Here is a 19,057-nt window from a genome sequence, read left to right as displayed (position 1 = left end):
CTATCATTAAATATAGCAATTATATCTGTACTCAGCATTCTAGAGGAAGCAGCAAATAAAGTGAAAACATCTCAATTCTTAGTACTCAAATGTAGCATCTATTATTTTCCAGCCTTCATTCAATATACTAACAAGCCTTAGTTCTTTTATGCTTACCTAACAAATTTAGATTAGTTTTCTATTAGCTCATCAGCTTTTAAGTCCTTTATTTGTCTAATTTCAGTCATGTATATTCCCTTAAGTCTTTATATCTCTGTCCATCATCTGTACTGATGCTGACACAGGAAGCTCAAACATATTTGGGTGCTGTTTTAATAAACATTTGTGTTGGGTTTGAAGGCAAAATAGCTGAATTAAGTATGCACCTTTATTAAGAATCCTTCCCCAGAGAACTTGACTTTCCTGAATGCTCAGATCAATGCACTTTTCATATGCCAAGCTATGTAAAATAGTAGAGATTCTGCTGTGGAAGCCCAAACATATAAAGACAGGAGCGAAAATACGGTTGAAAATGTGGTTGAAATTGAGACAGCGATGATGGATCAGCAGAGAGAGGCAGCAAATGCTGCAGGCTCCAGGGCTGGTCTGCAGGTCTCTAACACCTCATACCTTGAGCTGCTGCAATTTGTGCAGGGACCTGATTTTATTCTGCCTCTTCGCTGAAAGCATATGAGAATACCCTACTAAACTGCTCATATAATTAGAAGAGTGAGGCATCTAGTGATATTATAACAAGTGATGATAATAAAGTCTAGCTAGGATCAGACATACCCTTCGGAGGAGCCTGTCTCTGTGACCATAGAAAGGAGAGTGAATATTATGGTAAATTACATGTCTCAGTTAAGTACCTTAGCTGAACTGTAGCACTTTTACTCAAAAGAACATAGTGTCCATCATTCCTGTTCTTCTGCCAGAGAAAATAATTGATTGATTCTTTGTTCAGTACTTCTTTATTTGCTATATGGGTGAACACTGTAGAGGAGAGAAGTGTTAATTTCTCCTTAAAAGCTCCTTAAGAAATGGAAATACATAGCCTTAGGATAAACAAGAAGACTTAAACTAATAAAACAGTGATACAGCTCTTCCACTTTCATCTCCAGATCCGGTATTAATCTTGTCCATTTTTGATTGTTTATTTTTTTTTGTTTTTTCCCCCCAGCTTTTGTCCTCCTGAAAAAAATGTCAGATTTTCTTGGCATCTCCTTTGTAACACTTGCCAGTGGAAATGTCATGTTTACCTCCATTGCTAACTCGCTGTCTCTCAGGCTTTTTCTGGTTTGGTGGTTTGTTTGGATTTGTTGGTGGTATTTTTTGGTGGGGTTTTTTGTCTGTTTGTTTTTGTGGGTTGTTTTTTTGGGGGTAGGGGTAGGTTTCTTTGGTTTCTTTGTTGGTGTTTGTTTGTTTGTTTTCCCCAGACATTTTCTGATGCCCCTTTTGGTTTTCCTGTTCTTAATGGTTCTTTAACTATGTTTGCCTATGATTGTTTTAAGGTGTACAGGTGAAGTAGGTACTCAGAGTCAGTTCTGAAACGCTGCTCAGCTGAACTTTGATACCATAATCTTGTATGTACTATTGATGGGTGAACCCTTTAATGCTAAGTATTATACAGCTTTGGATGGAGATATTTTTTTTCTTTGAAAGAGGAAAAATATATCAAGGAAGAATGAAAGATTATCAAACACAATATGCAGTATTTAGTTACTATGTATAACATACATATGTGTGTATCTGTTTGTAATTTCAAGCAAGTTGTAAGGTATTTTAGTGATTGCATGACATTTAGATATATAGAATCATTTTGTTTGGAAGAAACCCTCAAGATCGTAGAGTCCAACCATTAACCCTAACTCAGGCACTAAACCATGTCCCTAAGAACCTCATCTGCGCATCTTTTAAACATCTGCAGGGATGGTGACTCCACCACTTCCCTGCGCAGCCTGTTCCAATGCCTGACAACCCTTTCCATGAAGACATTTTTTCCTAATATCCAATATGAATCTCCCCTGGTGCAACTTGAGGCCATTTCCTCTTGCCCTGCATATGCAAGTAATCTCAGAAATTACTTTTCCCAAGAAAAACTTCTGTCACAGTATTTCCTTTGACATATATCTAGAAATCATAATGGTATACAGCATCCACTAATAATCAGAAAGGTTTGCATTTGAAAATAAAAATCACACTTTGTTTAGTGCAAAACCATGTATGTATGTATGGAGAACTTCAGCAAAAGCATTAGAGATGGTGTTATAACTTTTGCACATATGCAGAAGCATATGTAAGTAAAAATGCAATGGTTAAATTACTTGAATATGTTCTGTAGTGATCACCTACAGTGCTTTTCCTTTGCACTCTACCTCTGGCATTTTTGTTTTATTAAATACATTCTTGATTAAATATGTGTATTAAAATGAAATGCCTGTAGCAGTTATACTACAAGCTGTATAAACTTACATTGTGTATTATGTATCTGTTCAAATGTATTTACAAGGATTTTATACTTCCCTTTTTTATACCTTCTCTTTTAATGGCAGTAATTCCATACACTTAAACTTGCTTGCAGTTAAATGCTTATTTTGAAAGCCAAGTAAATGGAAAGCCCTGAATTATTTTGAGCTATTTGCAGTCTATTTTCTGGTGAACTCCTGCCAGCATTTTGTGTCACCATACTTGTTAGTACTGCAAAAATTCTCTCTACCTGTTATACTATAAGGTAACGGCAGAAACGAATCTTATGTGAAGTCTTAATACTGTGTATCTCCTTCAGAGAATGAATGAGTAAAATTCAGGCTGTGATCTTCCTTGATGTTGTTTAGCCAAAGAAGGAGCCACCACCACAGAGCCAGGCACCTGCTGTCCCCGATGAGGTGGCCACTGCTTCTAGTCTTGCTTCCACAGAGGTCGGTGCTCTGGCCCATAGATCTCCAGATAACTAAAGCCATTGCTGCGGCTTGTTGGTCATGTCACTTGCTGCAAGATTTTTGTGAACTCTTTAGTGTTCCAGAATGAAAAAAGCCCTGTGAACACAGGAACTGACTCCCAAAGTCAAAATACCAATTCTTTGAGAAGGCAGAAACCTGTGCGGTCTGGCTTCTTGTCCAGCTTCACTGAAGGTGGCTTTTATGAAGGGTCCAGGAGGGAGGGACCTATCACCCGTTGCTTATGGTGATTTCGAACTCAGTGTTCCAGTGAAACCTTAAGAAACTCGGTTTTGCTAATGAGATGTGCAGATAGCTTATAAACTTACTACGGATTTCTTGGAATTCATTTTTTTGTTTGTTGAGTTTCTGTCCTGCTTTCACTTTGCTGTTCTTCAGTGTATAAGAAAATGACGTGCTTTTCCATGGTTCTTTTTGCATCTCTTAGTTGTCCTTTGGAAAGAGCTGAAATGGAGCTGAGCTGTGCATAAAACCCTGTATCTATTGGATCTGCATAAAACGTAGTACCTTGGGTTTATTTTGCTGGGGATTTTTGCTTGTGTTTAGTGGGGTCTTTTTAAAGCACTTTTTCATAAAATAAACAGCCATCCAGGAGGCTTTATACAAAAAATAAAACCATACTTTCCAGCAAAACGATTTTGATCTCCCGTATCCCTGCAGAAAATATTCAGGGTGATACACGTGCAATAAATGTTCGTATGCCTCATGAGTAACGTGATACAGCCATAAGAGTAACAGTAGTATAGTATGAAAACACTTGATAATTCGTGCAGATAGGAAAAGCAACAATCATGTGATATATATAATTATTCCCGAAGCACACAGATCTTTTAAAATTTATGGTACCTACTTAGCCAGCCTGCATTGTCTAGTCAGCTGTAAAAATTTATGCATTCTCAAGGTGAAAAAGAAAAGGCTAAATAAAGCTATAATCTTTTACTCTAGCAAAATATCTGCGTTTGCCATGCTTTTTTTTTTTTTTTTACCAGATTTGCATTTGTTAATTAAAGTTAAGGCAACTGTTACTCCTTAAACAAATTGGAAATTGTTCTCCGACCTATGTTCCTTGCATTTAAATCCAATATCTTCACCGTGTGCAGTTGACTTAAGAATGTAGGGGACAATCTCATAACTGGAGCCTATATCAGGCTTCCTTGTGTTCTATACCAGTAAAATGAATAAACAGTTTTTACATTTTCTCATTTAAACAAAATTCTGCATTGGACATCTCATTGCATTCTGAATATAAAAATATAATATTCCTTTAGTGGAAGAAAATTTTATGTGGTTTAGTAGCTATCTTGGGAAAAATCTGATACGACTTGGCTGCCCTAAGTATTGGTGGAAGCAATTTCTGCAGCTTAAGCATAGGAAGCCTGAATACCCTTTTGACAACAAGCATAAGTCAGATGAGAGAGACCAGAAGCAAAGTCTTTGGGGGGAAAAAGGGGAAGCTATACCTTGTAATTTGTTTCCAGCTTTTGAAAAGGTTCCGATTAAAGCATAGCACATATCCAGTGTAGAAGATATAACATATCAAGTAATCTGGTCACTACTCTAAGAGAACAGTGTGGTTGGCTTCAAGCTGAGTATCTTAGTTGTGCTAAAGGTTTGAGTAAGTTCAGAGTACCTCTCTAGTAGAGTAATGCTGAGATACTCCAGTTCCAGAAATGGGAAGCAGTGTGCTTTTTCACTCCAGACTGGAAGCAACAATGTCACATGGCAAAAACGGAAACAAGAATTTTGCATCCCATGTCAAATTACTTCTAGGTGTAACCAGACTAGGAGGAGAGAAGCAGTGGGGGGGCCGCTGTTCGTGTGCGCTTGTTAAAGATTTAGCTTCGGATCTATAGTCTGAAAATGTAATTGCATCTCTTCAGGAAAAATTTACCAGGTAGATTTTAGCGATGAACAGCAGCAATGTTAGAGGCATTGCACAAATACTGACAGCTCAATAAAAGGGAACTCGTGTTGACTAGAAGAGAAGGCACTCAGAACTGTAATGGCAGGAGGATGAGACGATCAAAACAATTCTGCCCATGTTTTTTGCTGTGCCAATCACTTTGTAAGCCTTTGTGATATGTGTTATTAATTACTACTAAAAGGTCAGGAAGAACAAAACAATGAGTTACTTTCTCTCCTGAAGTAACTCTCGTGTAAGCTGTCATAAACTTGACGTGGCTCAGTATACAGGTTTTCACTGCATCCCTGGAAGTAATCCAGTTATTTTTATATGCAGTGCGTACAAAAAACCTCAAGATTTTTCAAATGCCTCTTGTGAGCTCTTCACACTTGAAATAGTAAGAAACTACTGAATAATAACAATAAAAATAAGCATGGTTTTCGACAGTACCCCTTTTCATTCTTGAAAACTGATTTTTGTATAATGAAATACATAAGGATTTTTATTTTTCCTGAAATAATAGATTTTGGCAGTTGTAAATCAGACCAAACTTGCCTACCTAATCCACCACAGTCCAAAAGGATTGATGGAAAAGTGAAACACAAATGTTGCTGTGCTGTCCAGTTCCATCAGGGTGACACCATCACTCAGTTACCTTTTTTAAGATTGGAAGTGCACACTTTAAAAATTAAGCCAGCAGAAATGTGGAGGGGTTTTTGAGGCTTTGTACTCCCTAGGTCCAAAAAGTATTCAAAACTAACTGCATAGGCAATGGCATGTGTGCCAACAGTATCCAGTACAACTCCAGATGCTTATGGCAAATTGTAGTCTGTGTCCTAAACTATACTCAGTGACAAAGTAGTACAATAGCCTCGTATATCAGAGCTGCCAGATATATTATGTCACAATTTTTTCGGCCAAATATCTTGTCTGGATTGTGCAAGACATAGAAAGGAAACTTATTAGACCTGGATTTATTCCTCCTTGCCTTCTCTCACAGAATTCCTTCCTACCTCCAGGCATTTCATTTGTTGAAAACATACTGCCTGAAGTCAGCATAGAGGTTAAAGTTAGATGCTTGTGGTGGAATAAGTTATCTTTGGGAGAACCTTTTTTATTCCTTCCCTGAAAAAAATGTCATTTTATACCAACAAGGGGATTTGCCTTCCTCCCAATGGGATTAATAGTAGTGTACATCAGCCAGTTCACAAAAACCTGCGAGAGATTCAGTTACTAATGAACGTCTAAGTACGTGTCTAGATATATCAAGGAAGGGGAAAAAAATTATGTATATCCATAGTGTATTATGTGTAGTCTATGACTTATAGCTATTGATACCTGAAGTTCTATGAAGTGGAAAAGAAAAATTATACTTCGAGTTTGTAGAAGTGTCAGGCAGTGCACCAAGTAAAGAAAAAAAGCAATAGCATCACCACTAATTTGTACTGGGGTGCAGAGTGTGATTGGAAAAAACCTGTGTTCTGCAAGCAGATGACAGTTTTTAAAATTTGTATAAAAAACAATTTCAAGTGTAGACAGATGCACACATTTTCCTTTATCATAGCAGGATTATTTCACAGATCATGTCATGTAGCTGATGAACAGTAAGAAAGTCTCTCCTTTTCAGGCAAAGATACTATGCTTCAGTAAGATGCAAAGCAACTCCTGTTTTTCAGCAAATTAAGTGGGAACTTGAAGGGACTTGACATTTCACTAAGCTGAACAGAGAAGTCATAGTGCTTGCATTGCCATTTTGAGTGCTTTTGCTTTTGGGAAGCAGCGCAAGAAATCCTGGAAATGATAAAGACTGACTGATCCATGTTATCCCAGTAGTGCTTTGCTCTGCCTATAACTAGGTGATGTGCTAGTATAAAGCAAATTATGTATAGTAGGATCAATCCTTAGGAAAACAGAGAATGTGTAGTATGTGATCTCTTGTTAAGAATATGTGACAAATTTATTTCAGTCACTTTGCAAGCATTTGTGTAGCAGATTGTATTTCTTTATTTGCAATTTCTTAAGAATAATCACATATTTATATCACAGATCATGTTTCATTATTTGAAAAACCATAGCTCTCTGGTAGAGAAGCCAGGATGGAGCCCTTAGGAGATGAGATCTTTGCGGAGAGCAAATAACTTTTCAGAGCATTAAGGACAAACAGCTTGCACAGAAATGATGGTGGGGAAGGAATAAGCCTGTGCGTAGCAGAGCCAGATGTCTGCTGCGGACAGCTGGAACCCAGGCTTTGGAGGGACATTCCCCGAGGCCCAAAGGGGGCTGTGCGGGCTTCTCTGCAGCTCTGGCAGCCACCGATGTGCTGTCCTGCGGACAAGCAAAGAGGACTGATTTGCAAGGATGCAGTAGGCAAAGTGGATATATGGCTATGTATGGTTTTTGAATTTTCTGCCCCCCCTAATTGTTTTTCCTAGTGTCTGTCCTAGTAAAACTTAGCTTTCCTATCTAATGAGCCATTTCAATCTTTTGGAGCGTTCAGTGTGGAAATAAAGGTCTGAGCAGTCCGACCATAAGAGCCCAGGCCTGGGCAGAACCCCATGGCAGCGCAAACCTGCACCAGGGAGGGCTGGAGCACCAGGTTCCCCTCTGACAGGTTATCAGTTTACACAGCTTTTCAACATCTTTCCTACAGCATTTCTCATTTTTACAGCATGCCTGTCTGCGTACTTATTTGTATAATTAGCTTAACATAGAGCACTTGGTCATTAGGAAATTACTTGCATAAATGTTTTCAACTGTTCTTTAAAAGGTAATTAATTTATAATTTGATTAATAAGAATAAACTGAACCCCCCCTGAAACATCAGTTTTTACAAAACCTCTTAGACACTATGTGATTAGATTTAATTCAAATCAGAGTTAAGATGCAAAGATAAATGAATAATGGAAATAGTTTAAAATAAAACATTTGGAAGGTTTGCATTCTCTCAGACTTTCCTTTTCCAAAGTATTTTGAAATATGATTTGCTGAAAGAACCATTTAATAAATTGCAGCCGTGGCAGCTCTTTCATATGTGGGATTAATGTGATTGGTTATTGGATGCTGTGTAAAAAGTTAAGAAATAGTGTAAAATATTGCAAAAATAGAGTTGAGGTATCATTTAAATACTTGTTTACTTAAATTGATAAATTGGGCCTGGGTTTTGCTGAGTATCTCCATTTTGCTGTGTCAATGTCTGTGTATTTTTAGATAGCTCTTCTGTACAGAAGATTGTACTTTTAGTTTAGATCTGCGCTTCGATATGGTTTTATCACAGGGAAAAACTAGATATCAGTTTTTCCCTAGTTTGCTTATCATTTAGTATTCTGTGGTCCTGCAGCCTGAATAACTTCTTATACTTTATACTATTTTAGCTGGTATATTTGGAAAGAACATTTTAAATGCTAAACGAGATTTTAAGATTGCAGCTTTCATAATTTCTGTTGTTATTCTGAGCAAAGGGAGAGTTTGGGATTCTTTAAACTAAGCATTTGCTGAAAACCAGTTCTGGGGGAAAAAAAAAGATTTTAAAGAACGCTCTTGAACGTATATTTGTATGCTGTAAAGTTAAGAAAGAACAACATTTTTAAATGTAAATGTGACATCAAATGTTTAAAATGTCTCAAGTTTTTTTAATATAAATGTTAAAAATCCCTCCCTCCAATTCACAGTGATGCTTTCTGTTCAAATACAAACACGTAATCTTATTAGCCAAAGACCAAAAAGGTTTCTGTATTTGGTACCAATTAATGTTTGCAGCTGCTGAACTGTAGAGACTCCATAGGCAGCTTTGGGGCCCTGGAGCATTTCTGATTTAGCAGCCTTCAAAACAGTTACTGAGTGTCATTGAATCTCTGTTCTTCCTTCTTGTCTCTGGTTATGCTCAGCTCCATGATCTTATTTCTTTTTCCTCACTAAGTCAACACAATAAGTCTCGGTTTTTTTGGGAAGCACCACTGAGCTAAATGGGCTCATTTAAAGAATGTTACGTGGTGACCCTGTACAATGGTGACTGACTCAGATTGTTTGCACGTCACCCCAAAAAAGCCAAAATGAATTAAGACAGTGAGCTTGAAATGTAAAAAATAATAATGAGAAGCACTGCTAAAAGGTCAAAATATTTGCTTTCGTTTAAAGATTAAGTCATTGAACAGTACAGGATTTGTATCAGAAAATCTATTTAAGAAAACTTGGGGGCTTCATCAAGCTTTTGCATAAAGCAACAGGTGGCCCGAAATGTTATTGTCAAAAATAATGTATTCATTGATATAGTTTCAGATACCTCGTGGATGGCTCATATCAGTGTGTGTGTACTGAGTGTACACAGCAAAAAGCAAAGCGACTTAGAGTCTGTTTGAGCAGGTATCCAGCTGGGCTTGTGGGTTTCCCTGCTGCACACTGAGAGATCAGAGTGGCCATAGAGGGAGTCATCACAGGGTCTGCAGTTTCGCCCCGTTCTGATGGCATCACTCTCTGGTCAGGATGTTGTCGAAAGTCTCATTTTTAAGACACAGCCAATAACCAAGCCATTGGTTGGTGGGGCTGGGAGAGGAAATGTGTCTCTGTCCTGGGTGGAGTTTGGTTCAAAAGAGGCACATTGCAACAGCAACCATTAACTTCAACATCCTACTGAAACAACACCACCAAAAATCCACAACAGTTGTGATCCACTTCAAGCAGGGACACTACACAAAAATAAAACTTACTAAAAAGAAGCTAGAAAAGGTTAACTAAGAGAAGGAAGCTGTACCAGGTGGTGTGGAGGCTACTTAAGGACACCACCATATGTGCTATTCAAGGCCAGCACCCACCACCTGTCATGAAAAACTTGAGAAAAAGTGAAAGGAAGACAGCAGAGCTAGACAATAGAGTAAAGGAAATTGTTAGAAAGAAGTAGGTGTCCTGTAAGGAACTGAATTCATAACCAAATGGTGTTTTAAACAGATTTAAATGTCAAAACATGGTAAGACAGGCTAAGGAATATTTGAACAAATGGTACAAATAATTGAAGCTGGTAATAGGTCTTACTTCTGATGCACAGCAGCAATGTGTCTGCCAGAAACTTTTGGGCCAACGATAATGGTGTAGAAGGAATACTTAGGGAGGCATGTTTCAGAGAAGTTAAAATTCTTCACACTATTGTCATCTATGGAAAAAACTATGGAGAATCCTATGCTGGAACACTCCTCCTTGCACTTTCTTAAAGGATATGTGAAATTGAACTGATTTAGTGATCATGCAACAAAATTAATCATAAAATCACCTGTACTAGATGTTATTCACCTAAAATTTCTAAAAGAATTTAGGGAAAAATATTGCCCACGTTACCGACAGTGATGCATAACCACTTGCTTCTAAAATTGCCTTGTTACAATTTGTTCAGCACAAATTATGATGCAAAATAAGATTTGTGGAGGCTTGAAAACCTGTTATCTGCATGGGAAAGATCAACACGAGTTTTGCAAAGAGGAAATACATCTTGGAATTCTTTGAAGAGCCAGGAAGTGTGTGGGTGCTACAGCTGATGTGGTTTCCTTGAATTTCCACAAAGTATTTGGCGAAGCGCCTCGCCAAAGGGTTTTAAGATCTAGCATGAAAGGGAAGGTCCAGGAATAGGGAAGCAGATGAGGAGAACGCAGCAATTCTGAAAAAGGAGCAAGATCCCAACTGGAGGCTTGTGTTCCATTGGTGGCCAAGTACAAAGAGTGAAATCTGAAAGTTTCCTGATGGCTACACAAACACCGACTGCACTAAAGGCATGAGTGTGCAACGTAGTTGAGTGCAATGGTTGAGTGATTTGTCAAAAATGTCAGATGAAACACATTTTAGGTAGCTGTCAAGTGATGCACTGAGGAAAAAATAACCAGTCGAAATTCACCTGTAAAATGGTGGGCTCGGAGCTGGCTGTTACCAGCAGGAGTAAGGTTTTGTGGTATGATGAATAACTCTGTGAAAACAACTTTTCAGCGCTCAATAGCAGTCAAAAAGAAAATAAAATTATGGGAATTAAGGTAAAAGGTCCAAAAGAGGGAACATTGTTATACCACTGCATAAATCCCAAGTTTGCCTTACTTCAAATGCGGTGCATCGCTACTGTTCGGTACAGGTTACAGTACTAAGTAGATGTTTGTTGTGACCAAGTACAGTTCCTCATATGGCAAAAGTTTGACATAGTTTATAGGTGAGAGAAATTCATCCATATGTACAGTCAGATGGACATTTAGGATTGAACACTGTTGCAGACCATGATATCTGCCTTCACTTACTAGTATCATTTCTTTTAATTTGATTTACTTTAAATTGAAGCGGTAGTACTCTGTTGTGGTAGGCAATGTATATGCAATATTTGACAATTTTTAAATGAATTGTTCATTTGTAACTATACAAACACAGAGCAATGTGAATGAACAAACAAAACACAGTCCTTATCCAAAACAGCTTCCAGTCTTTTCCAATTTTCTCCCAACATCGAATGTGTTGTAGGTTACTAAAACCTTTGAAGGGTTTGTGGGTTTTTTTTTCTAATTTTAAATGATGATTTGAGATAATTTCAGAAAATTTAAAAAAAAAAAAAAATAGTGTAAAAATAGTAATGTCATCTTATGCTCCTGAGATCTTTTCAGCATTGTTTTTATTCTAATGAACCATAACATTTTATTGCATTTGTTAGCCACAGGTTTTCACTCTTGGCCAGCTTATAGCTGCCAATATCTTAATTGGCACTAATAATAACATTTTTTCCCTTACAAGATCCTAAATCAAAATTAAAACTCCTGTGTACTGGATGATTGGTACATTGCAGAAAATCCATCCAGTATATCAGGGAGATAAAAAGAGTTTAAACTGGATGAAAAATCAGGAGAGGCACATGTCTTGTTTCATCTGAGCAAAATAACAACATTACCATGAACAACATCCACAAAGCCCGCTATGGGACGTGGTCCTTGAGCAGGAGAGCCAGCTGCCACCCTTGAGTCACCAGGAACAAGTTAGAGAGGAGGTTTCTAACGCTCGGAGGATATTCTTTGACTGTCTTTTTCCTCAGCCTGCCTTATCTTTTTATTTTTTTACCTTGTCCTTTCTTTTTTTTAATGTGCTGTTCTAATGTGTTTGTTCTAATAATATTTAGAGACTTGATTTTTAAAAAATGCTAGCATCAGCAGCTTATCTCAGATGTTCAAATCCAAACTTCAGTTTGACATGCTGTGGTACTTCATATACCTCAGCCTTGCAGACACCTAAGGAAATAGCCTCCTGTTTTTCATTGTCCTTTGTGATGCTTTCCCTGAATGTTTCCATCTGCCATTGTCTGAAGGAACTGAAATAATGCAGATAAATTTGAAGTAGCTCATCTTTTCAGTTGTGGAGTCGCCAGCGGTATGTTCACAATGACACAATGACAGCCGTGTGACACAATGTGTTCTTCTGGATGGGAGGAGCGGTCAGAGATGGTTGTTGCCAGTAGCCTGTGTTAGGCCTTGCATTTAACCTCTTTGTGCGTCCAGCTGCCCTGATGATGAAGACAAATTAACTTGCTAATGTAATAAAAATTAATAAATAGAGTCTGGATGGAAATTCAGAGTCTGGATGGAAATAATTATTTTTATTCTTTAATATTTTTCCTGGAAGATATAAACTTGTACGCACTGACTTTTCTTTTGTACAGCCACAAGGATGATTAAGGGAATGGAGCGTCTCCCTTATGAGGAAAGGCTGAGGGAGCTGGGGCTCTTTAGCTTGGAGAAGAGGAGACTGAGGGGCAACCTCATTAATGTTCATAAATATGTAATGGGTGAACGTCACGAGGATGGAGCCAGGCTCTTCTCAGTGACAACCAATGATAGGACAAGGGATAATGGGTTCAAACTGAAACACAAGAGGTTCCACTTAAATTTGAGAAGAAACTTCTTCTCAGTGAGGGTGCCAGAGCACTGGAACAGGCTGCCCAGGGGGGTTGTGAAGTCTCCTACTCTGGAGACATTAAAAACCCGCCTGGACACCTTCCTGTGTAACCTCATCTAGGGATTCCTGCTCCAGCAGGGGGATTGGACTAGATGATCTTTTGAGGTCCCTTCCAATCCCTAACATTCTGTGATTCTGTGACATTTCATTATGAAAATTCAGTAAGCAGTATCCGTAAACTGAGTCCTCTGTTTCATTTCAAGCCTGTTTTTTGACGTATTTCTGCCTCTGTTCTGTTAAGGAGAAATGCAGTTTGTGTAGAGAAAACTTGCTAGTGTTTCAGACCAGATGAGATAGCCTGCTGGAAGATGACTTTTTCTTTTGGTTCTGTCGTTGCTTTTCAGGCTGCTCATTCCCACTTCCACATCATTCTGTCAGTCAGGCTAGTGTGACAGTGCAGCTGCATGGTAAGCTGCATCAGGAAAGTAATCTAGACTAAAAATATGTTTTTAAAAAATCTATTTTTAACTCTGAATGGTTCCTAAGGAGGATGTTCTTATTTAGGCTGAAAGAAAGGCTTGTGAAATTATGGCCATGGCTGGAAACACAGCCGTTCTGTCTGGAAGCCACTTTGCTCAATCTGAGAGGACACTAAGTCCGGGCTAAACAGGTTAAAGACAATTGCTTCTGGATAGTTGGATTATGTGATAAATTAAGCCACTTGTGGAGGAGAACTGGGTCTTAGGAGGCAGGGAGGTGACAGGCCTTTATGGAATAGGAGGAGAAGAATCATCAGCTCTTGGGGAATTAGGGCAAGATGTAGCTGCAGTTGTGGCTATAGTTGGTGTGGTCCAAAAGCTGATATTCCTATCAGCGTTACTTGAATATGTATTCAACACCTTAGTAAAATTGCTCATGTGGTACATGTTCCCTGCATTTCTTATAATGATGCTGTTGTGACATAACAAACCTCTTCAGTCAGTGGGAATACTTATTGGAACCAAATTCATGTTGACTGAAATTTTATCAGCATCCTTGCTGGTTTGAAATGTAGAGAATCAGTCAAAAGTTGAGCTTTTTTTTTTCATAAAACGGTGGATTCTGTTAATTAGTAAAAATCAATATGATGAGTAGGTTCATGTTATGAGGCACCTTCCTCCAATGCTGTTAATTTTTGTAAAAGAGAACAATTCTTCTCAGTTGTTGCAAGCATCCAGTCCAAATTTATTGTCTACATTTCCTGTGTAGTTAATGGAAGGAGGAGAGAGAGTTGCAGACCTTCAGAGTGTGTTTCCATCGAGCTGCTCTAGGATGAGGTAAATTGCTTTCTGAGGATGCCGGCATCTCTTGGTTTATCAGAGCGCGCACAGGTCTAAGTATGCGCTAAGTGTTTTCCTTTCACACAGCTAAAGATGTAGGAGGTGAATCCCACTGAACATTTCATTTAAGATCATCGTGTGGGCTGTGACCTAAGCGTTATGGTTTATACTTTTTGTACAACTCTTATTTATATCTTAGCAGAGCTGGCTATATAAACAAGCAGTTCTTCAATCCCTTTCAGCCCCTGTCTCCTGTGCATATCACACACACGTGAATTCAACAAGCTATCTGTACCATTTGTAAAACAAGTATTTATTTTCTTCAATTTGCTTGTGAAACAGCTCACATTAATTAGATGTCATCTTGTTCTTGCATGAGGAGGCAGAAACAGAGCCCATTTCATTACTCTTTAAGTCAAATAATACAAATCTTTTTTCATAACTTTTGTGACAGTTCTCTTGTCTACCAAAGTGTTATTGTGCTGGGATTATGGTAAGAAACATAGCATTAACAAGATTGAAGAGTACAACAGATTTATATAATAGCTTTGGAATATTTTTCCTGTTACTTTCCATCCTCTTTCTTACATAGGCAAACAAGGTGTTTGCCATTTTGATCACTGATACCCACTGAGCAAATGTTTGCATTGAGCTTTCCACAGTGATGCATGTCTGGCTTTTGTTTTGCTTTTCCTGAATTGATAGGACCTCAGTCTAACCCTAGCAGTGAGTTGTTCAAATTAATCTCTTTTGTGTGCATTGCTTTGCATTTATCAGCATCTAATTTCATCTGTTTCTGATGTTGAATCACTAGTTGCTCCGACGCATGGAGCAGTAGGTACTAAAGAGGTATTAAAATACGGGGCAAAGAATGACAAAAACTGTTAGTGGACTGCCAGCTTAACTCCTGAAGAGAACTGTTTTGGTTTGTTTTCTTTGTTGGAGGAAACTCAGTACAGTTCTGATTTCCTTTCAGTGGGGTATTTATCTTAATAACACACCTATAGGAAGACTGCATTCATTCTGCCTTTTAACAGCTTCACCCTGGTCTCTTCAGACCTTCTGCTGTCCTGAGCCACCAGGGATACACAAACTTTTGGACTTGACTCAAAACGTCAATTATCTTAAGCCCTGTTCTGCCTTCTACCATTTCTTTCAAGTGGTTTCAGACCAACTGAGGATGTTTGGCTGCACAATGTGCCGTAGTTTTGCTGAGATTCAGTGATGGTTTTATGCTTCAAGAGCATGTTGGGCCACTTTGCTGAGAGCACAGATTAGAGGAGCTTTATTAGCAAACAGTGTGGCTCAGGTTAACAGGGGGCTGAGGAATTTTATGGAACAGTGTATCTGTGTTTACAGGGGAATTCACCTATTGTAACACAAATACTCCCATGAAAATCCAAATTGGGCCCTAAGATGAAACACTGATGTTTTGTTCATAGGATCCTTCACCATTCATATCTGCTTTCAGTTCTGATATTTTATTCCTACAGAATGACACAGACGTTATTTTTCCCACATCCCATATGTCCAAATCATGTATAAAGATATTTAGCTCAAATAACATGCATGCAAAACATTCTACTCTGTGGGTACAAGTTGATGTTTGGTGTGTTTTTGACATGCTGTGGTGTTCAATTACAATACAGCAAATTTATTTTCATGCAGCCTTCTTCATAGAAAGTATGGAAAATTGCTTCACAGTGAGTCATCTGTCAGCTAAAGAACTAAAAGTCTTGTAGTGATATTTAAAGAGAGAAAGTGGCTCAGAGATGACAGGGTTCAAGACAGAAAAAGAAACAGAAATGAAAGAGAGGGCCTCCAACCACGGAGAAAATAGAGGCAAAGACTGGTGAGGGGAGGAGTGATGAGAAACCAAACAAGCTGCGAATGTCAGAGGCGGTTCAGGGGACTCTGCAGATCCTTTGGAAACAAATGTTGGGCTTCAGGTGGCTCTCCTGCGTTACACCAGCATTAGGCAAGCAGAGATCCCGTGACTCTAAGAGAATGGTGTAAGACCAGGTAAATGAGAGCATTGATCTCAGCGCACTGTGAGGAATTTAGAAACAGTCAGGTAGAGGATGAGGGAAGGAGAAATGGCTTAACTTTCTAGAGCAAGACATTAGAAGAACACAAACATTCTGCACTCGGTGATGTTCAAAACGTGTGAGGATTTTGTTAGAATATGAAAGAGGGAATTTCAGTTAATTAGACAGGAATTATTGTAGGTATGCGTACGGATTTCAGCAGCAGTGCGGTCAAAGGGAGGCTGGATTCTGGCAGTGTTCTCTTGCTAGTGCCACAAGGGCTTAAACTCAGAAGTGAGCCTATGGGAAAGGCAGTCAGTTCAGGGTCAGAGAAGACTGCAGAACTCTGGCTTTGTGTATGGGGATAAGATCTGAGTAAAGAAGTGTCAAAGCTGTCTTGGAGAGCAAGAGGGACTTCTTTCCCTTGACATTTGAGCCTTTTGAAGAATTAGCTAGTAAGGAAATGGTAATGTAGAAAGGGAAGGACAGAACCAGGACAGGCTGTTGGAGGTTGCCTGCCAAGGTCACTGATGCCTTGCATGCTTTCCCTATAAATTGATGTCGAAAGCTCAGCTAGCAGTAAAATATCCCAAAGGAGGATGGTGTTTAAGGAGGAGAAAGTAGAAGAATCAGAAATAGATGCCTTCTGTTTTTAAGGTACAGCACTATCATGGGGGGATATCATTGATGTAAGTGCTGTCGTCTTCTGTTGTGAATTATATGCTTTCTTCTTCGTCAAGTGGTCAAGTTTACCAGCTGATGGTGTGGGGCTCCCTCATCCTGTGTTCCCCACTCTGTCCATAATGGTTTTTGCCCTGGTGATTCTTTCAACTTCACTCTCTGTAGAACCATATTATCTGCCTTAATAAAGTAAATATGATATAAAGTATGTAGCACAAAGGAGAGTACAGTCTTTATTGAAAGCAGAAGGGAAAGGAACTTGTCTTCGTACTCAGTGCATTCGGAAAAGTTGACTTTGACATTGTAGAACTAAAAGGCATTCTAAGCATAAAACTAAGGTTAGAGCCACTCAGACATCCCAGAGTTTGAAGGGAGTAATATTTCATTGTACGCAGTTCCAAAATGCTTATTACAGATCTTAATATTTACAACTATCATGTCTCTTTTGGATCTGCAGAGGAGGAGTATCAAGGACAAACTAAGAGAAAGCGGATTCGAAGAAAGAAACAAAAGAACAGTTTGCAAAGCTCTAATAATTTACATGGAGAACAAACAGAATCTGGAATGCAAGAGACTCTTGTTCAAGATAATTTACAGCTGCAGCAGCAGATAGACATTCCTAAAGTAAGCAAAAACAAAAAGAGGAAAATGAAAAAGAAGCGACGGAAAGAAAGAATGAGAGCAGCTGGCTTGGTAACAAAAACTACCGGTGTGGATTTTACATATCAGCCTGACAAAAACAACGAAGAAGGCTTAAAAGGGTTAAAAGACATAGATGAAAAGGCAGATAGCGTTCTGGACTTCTTGCAAGCAACGCAACAAATATATTTTGCTGACAGTATGTACCACTCTCTCTCCTTTCTTTTCATGAGTATTATTACCACAGAGGGGAAAACAGATGTGTGCTTTTTATTATTGTGGAACGGACAAAATCTGGTAGAGAATTATCTCTTTTGAACTCAATAAGACATGTGGGTACATAGTATTTGTCCTGTTTTCTGGTGTGTACATGTAAGAATCCACATTGATGTAAGAAACTATGGTCCTAATCTTTTTGTGTGTCTCACTCTTTGAAAATATACATAATATTCGTTGTTCTTTTTAATACATTTCAGTTCACTTGAGTTAAATGTGCTGGTTAAAATGGACCTAATTCTTCTTTCTCCTGCAAGCAAACATCTAGAAGGATGACTTGCTTCCAGAGAGCTTCAAATGAGGACAATAATTGCTATCCTAAACTATTTTTATGCTTATTCTCTCTGAACCAACCTACTTTGAGAACGTTTTCCTTCCCAGGAGATTTATTTGTAATATATAACGAAATCTAGACAAACGACATCCAAGAGGAAGGAGGAAGATACTGTTGGCACTGGGAAAGTGTGTTGGCATAAAGCACTTGTGAACAAGATTAATGTGAATGGATGTTCACTGCACATTCCATAGCACTTTAAAAAGAATTGCATGGATGTTATCCCTGATGGCCTATTGCATGTTCACCTGGCCACTAAATTCCTACTGTGGCTTCCTAAAAAGCTGCTTATATGGTGCTTATGTCATGAATGCCCTTTAGAAATAATGGGGTTGTCATGGTAAGTATAGTAATGGTCTGTACATACACCAGATTATGTTTGCATCATCTAGAATTAAGTATGTTTTCTTGAGGGCAAGTGTTCTTCAGTTACTCAGCTCAGAAGATATCTTTAAAATGATTACTGGCTTGTAGAACTGGAAAAAAGTAGTGAACATTTTTTTAAGTGCATGGCCTTGCCTGTCTTTGTGGAGCTGAATATTAAACACCTTACCTGCCTGTATGAGCCCATCTTAAGTCAGAGCTGTCAGCTCCTAGCCCCATAAAATTCATCTTTAGACTACAGAATTACTTTAAAAACCCTTTTAAGATGACCTCAGGGATTTCATGTTAGGTTTTTTTTTTTCCTTAAGATTTATACATAGAATTTTCTTTGCTTACTGTTAGAATATTTCTGCTGTGTCAGGTCTTCATACTAAGCCTAGTATTCAAAATCCATCCTACTTTCTGGCTGAGGTATTTCCATCACCAGAAATAAGAATTTTACTACTTCAGTGTATGGCTAAGTAAGCTAAACTACGTGCATTTACTATAGTGTAACTTCAGAGTAACTGAGCAAAATTGTAAACTCACTTAACAGTTCTGCTGTTAATACGTGACCCAGAAGAGGCACGTGGTAAATTGCCCACAGCTGTAGTGCTTGTTGAATTTTAAGAAAAAGTGTTGAGCTTCCAGATTTCCCTGAAAGTCAAATCCAGGTTTTA

The 19,057-nt window shown here is 38.4% G+C and overlaps 1 protein-coding gene across 3 annotated transcripts in view; it reads left to right on the top strand.

The window, feature by feature from the left end:
* Positions 1-19,057, top strand: part of ERICH1 (glutamate rich 1) — an 88,917-nt gene that overhangs the window by 42,703 nt on the left and 27,157 nt on the right. For all 3 annotated transcript variants that reach the window (XR_013922007.1, XM_080342306.1, XM_080342307.1), the window contains one exon: positions 17,223-17,603. Coding sequence is in view for 2 of the 3 variants with exons in the window: in XM_080342306.1 (XP_080198432.1) it covers positions 17,223-17,603 (381 nt within the window). In the remaining variant the exon portion in view is untranslated. The remainder of the gene's footprint in view (positions 1-17,222; positions 17,604-19,057) is intronic.

This window comes from Nesoenas mayeri, assembly GCF_963082525.1.
Source record: "Nesoenas mayeri genome assembly, chromosome: 3".
NCBI classification, from domain to species: domain Eukaryota; kingdom Metazoa; phylum Chordata; class Aves; order Columbiformes; family Columbidae; genus Nesoenas; species Nesoenas mayeri.
This window is presented reverse-complemented; position numbering and strand designations above follow the sequence as displayed.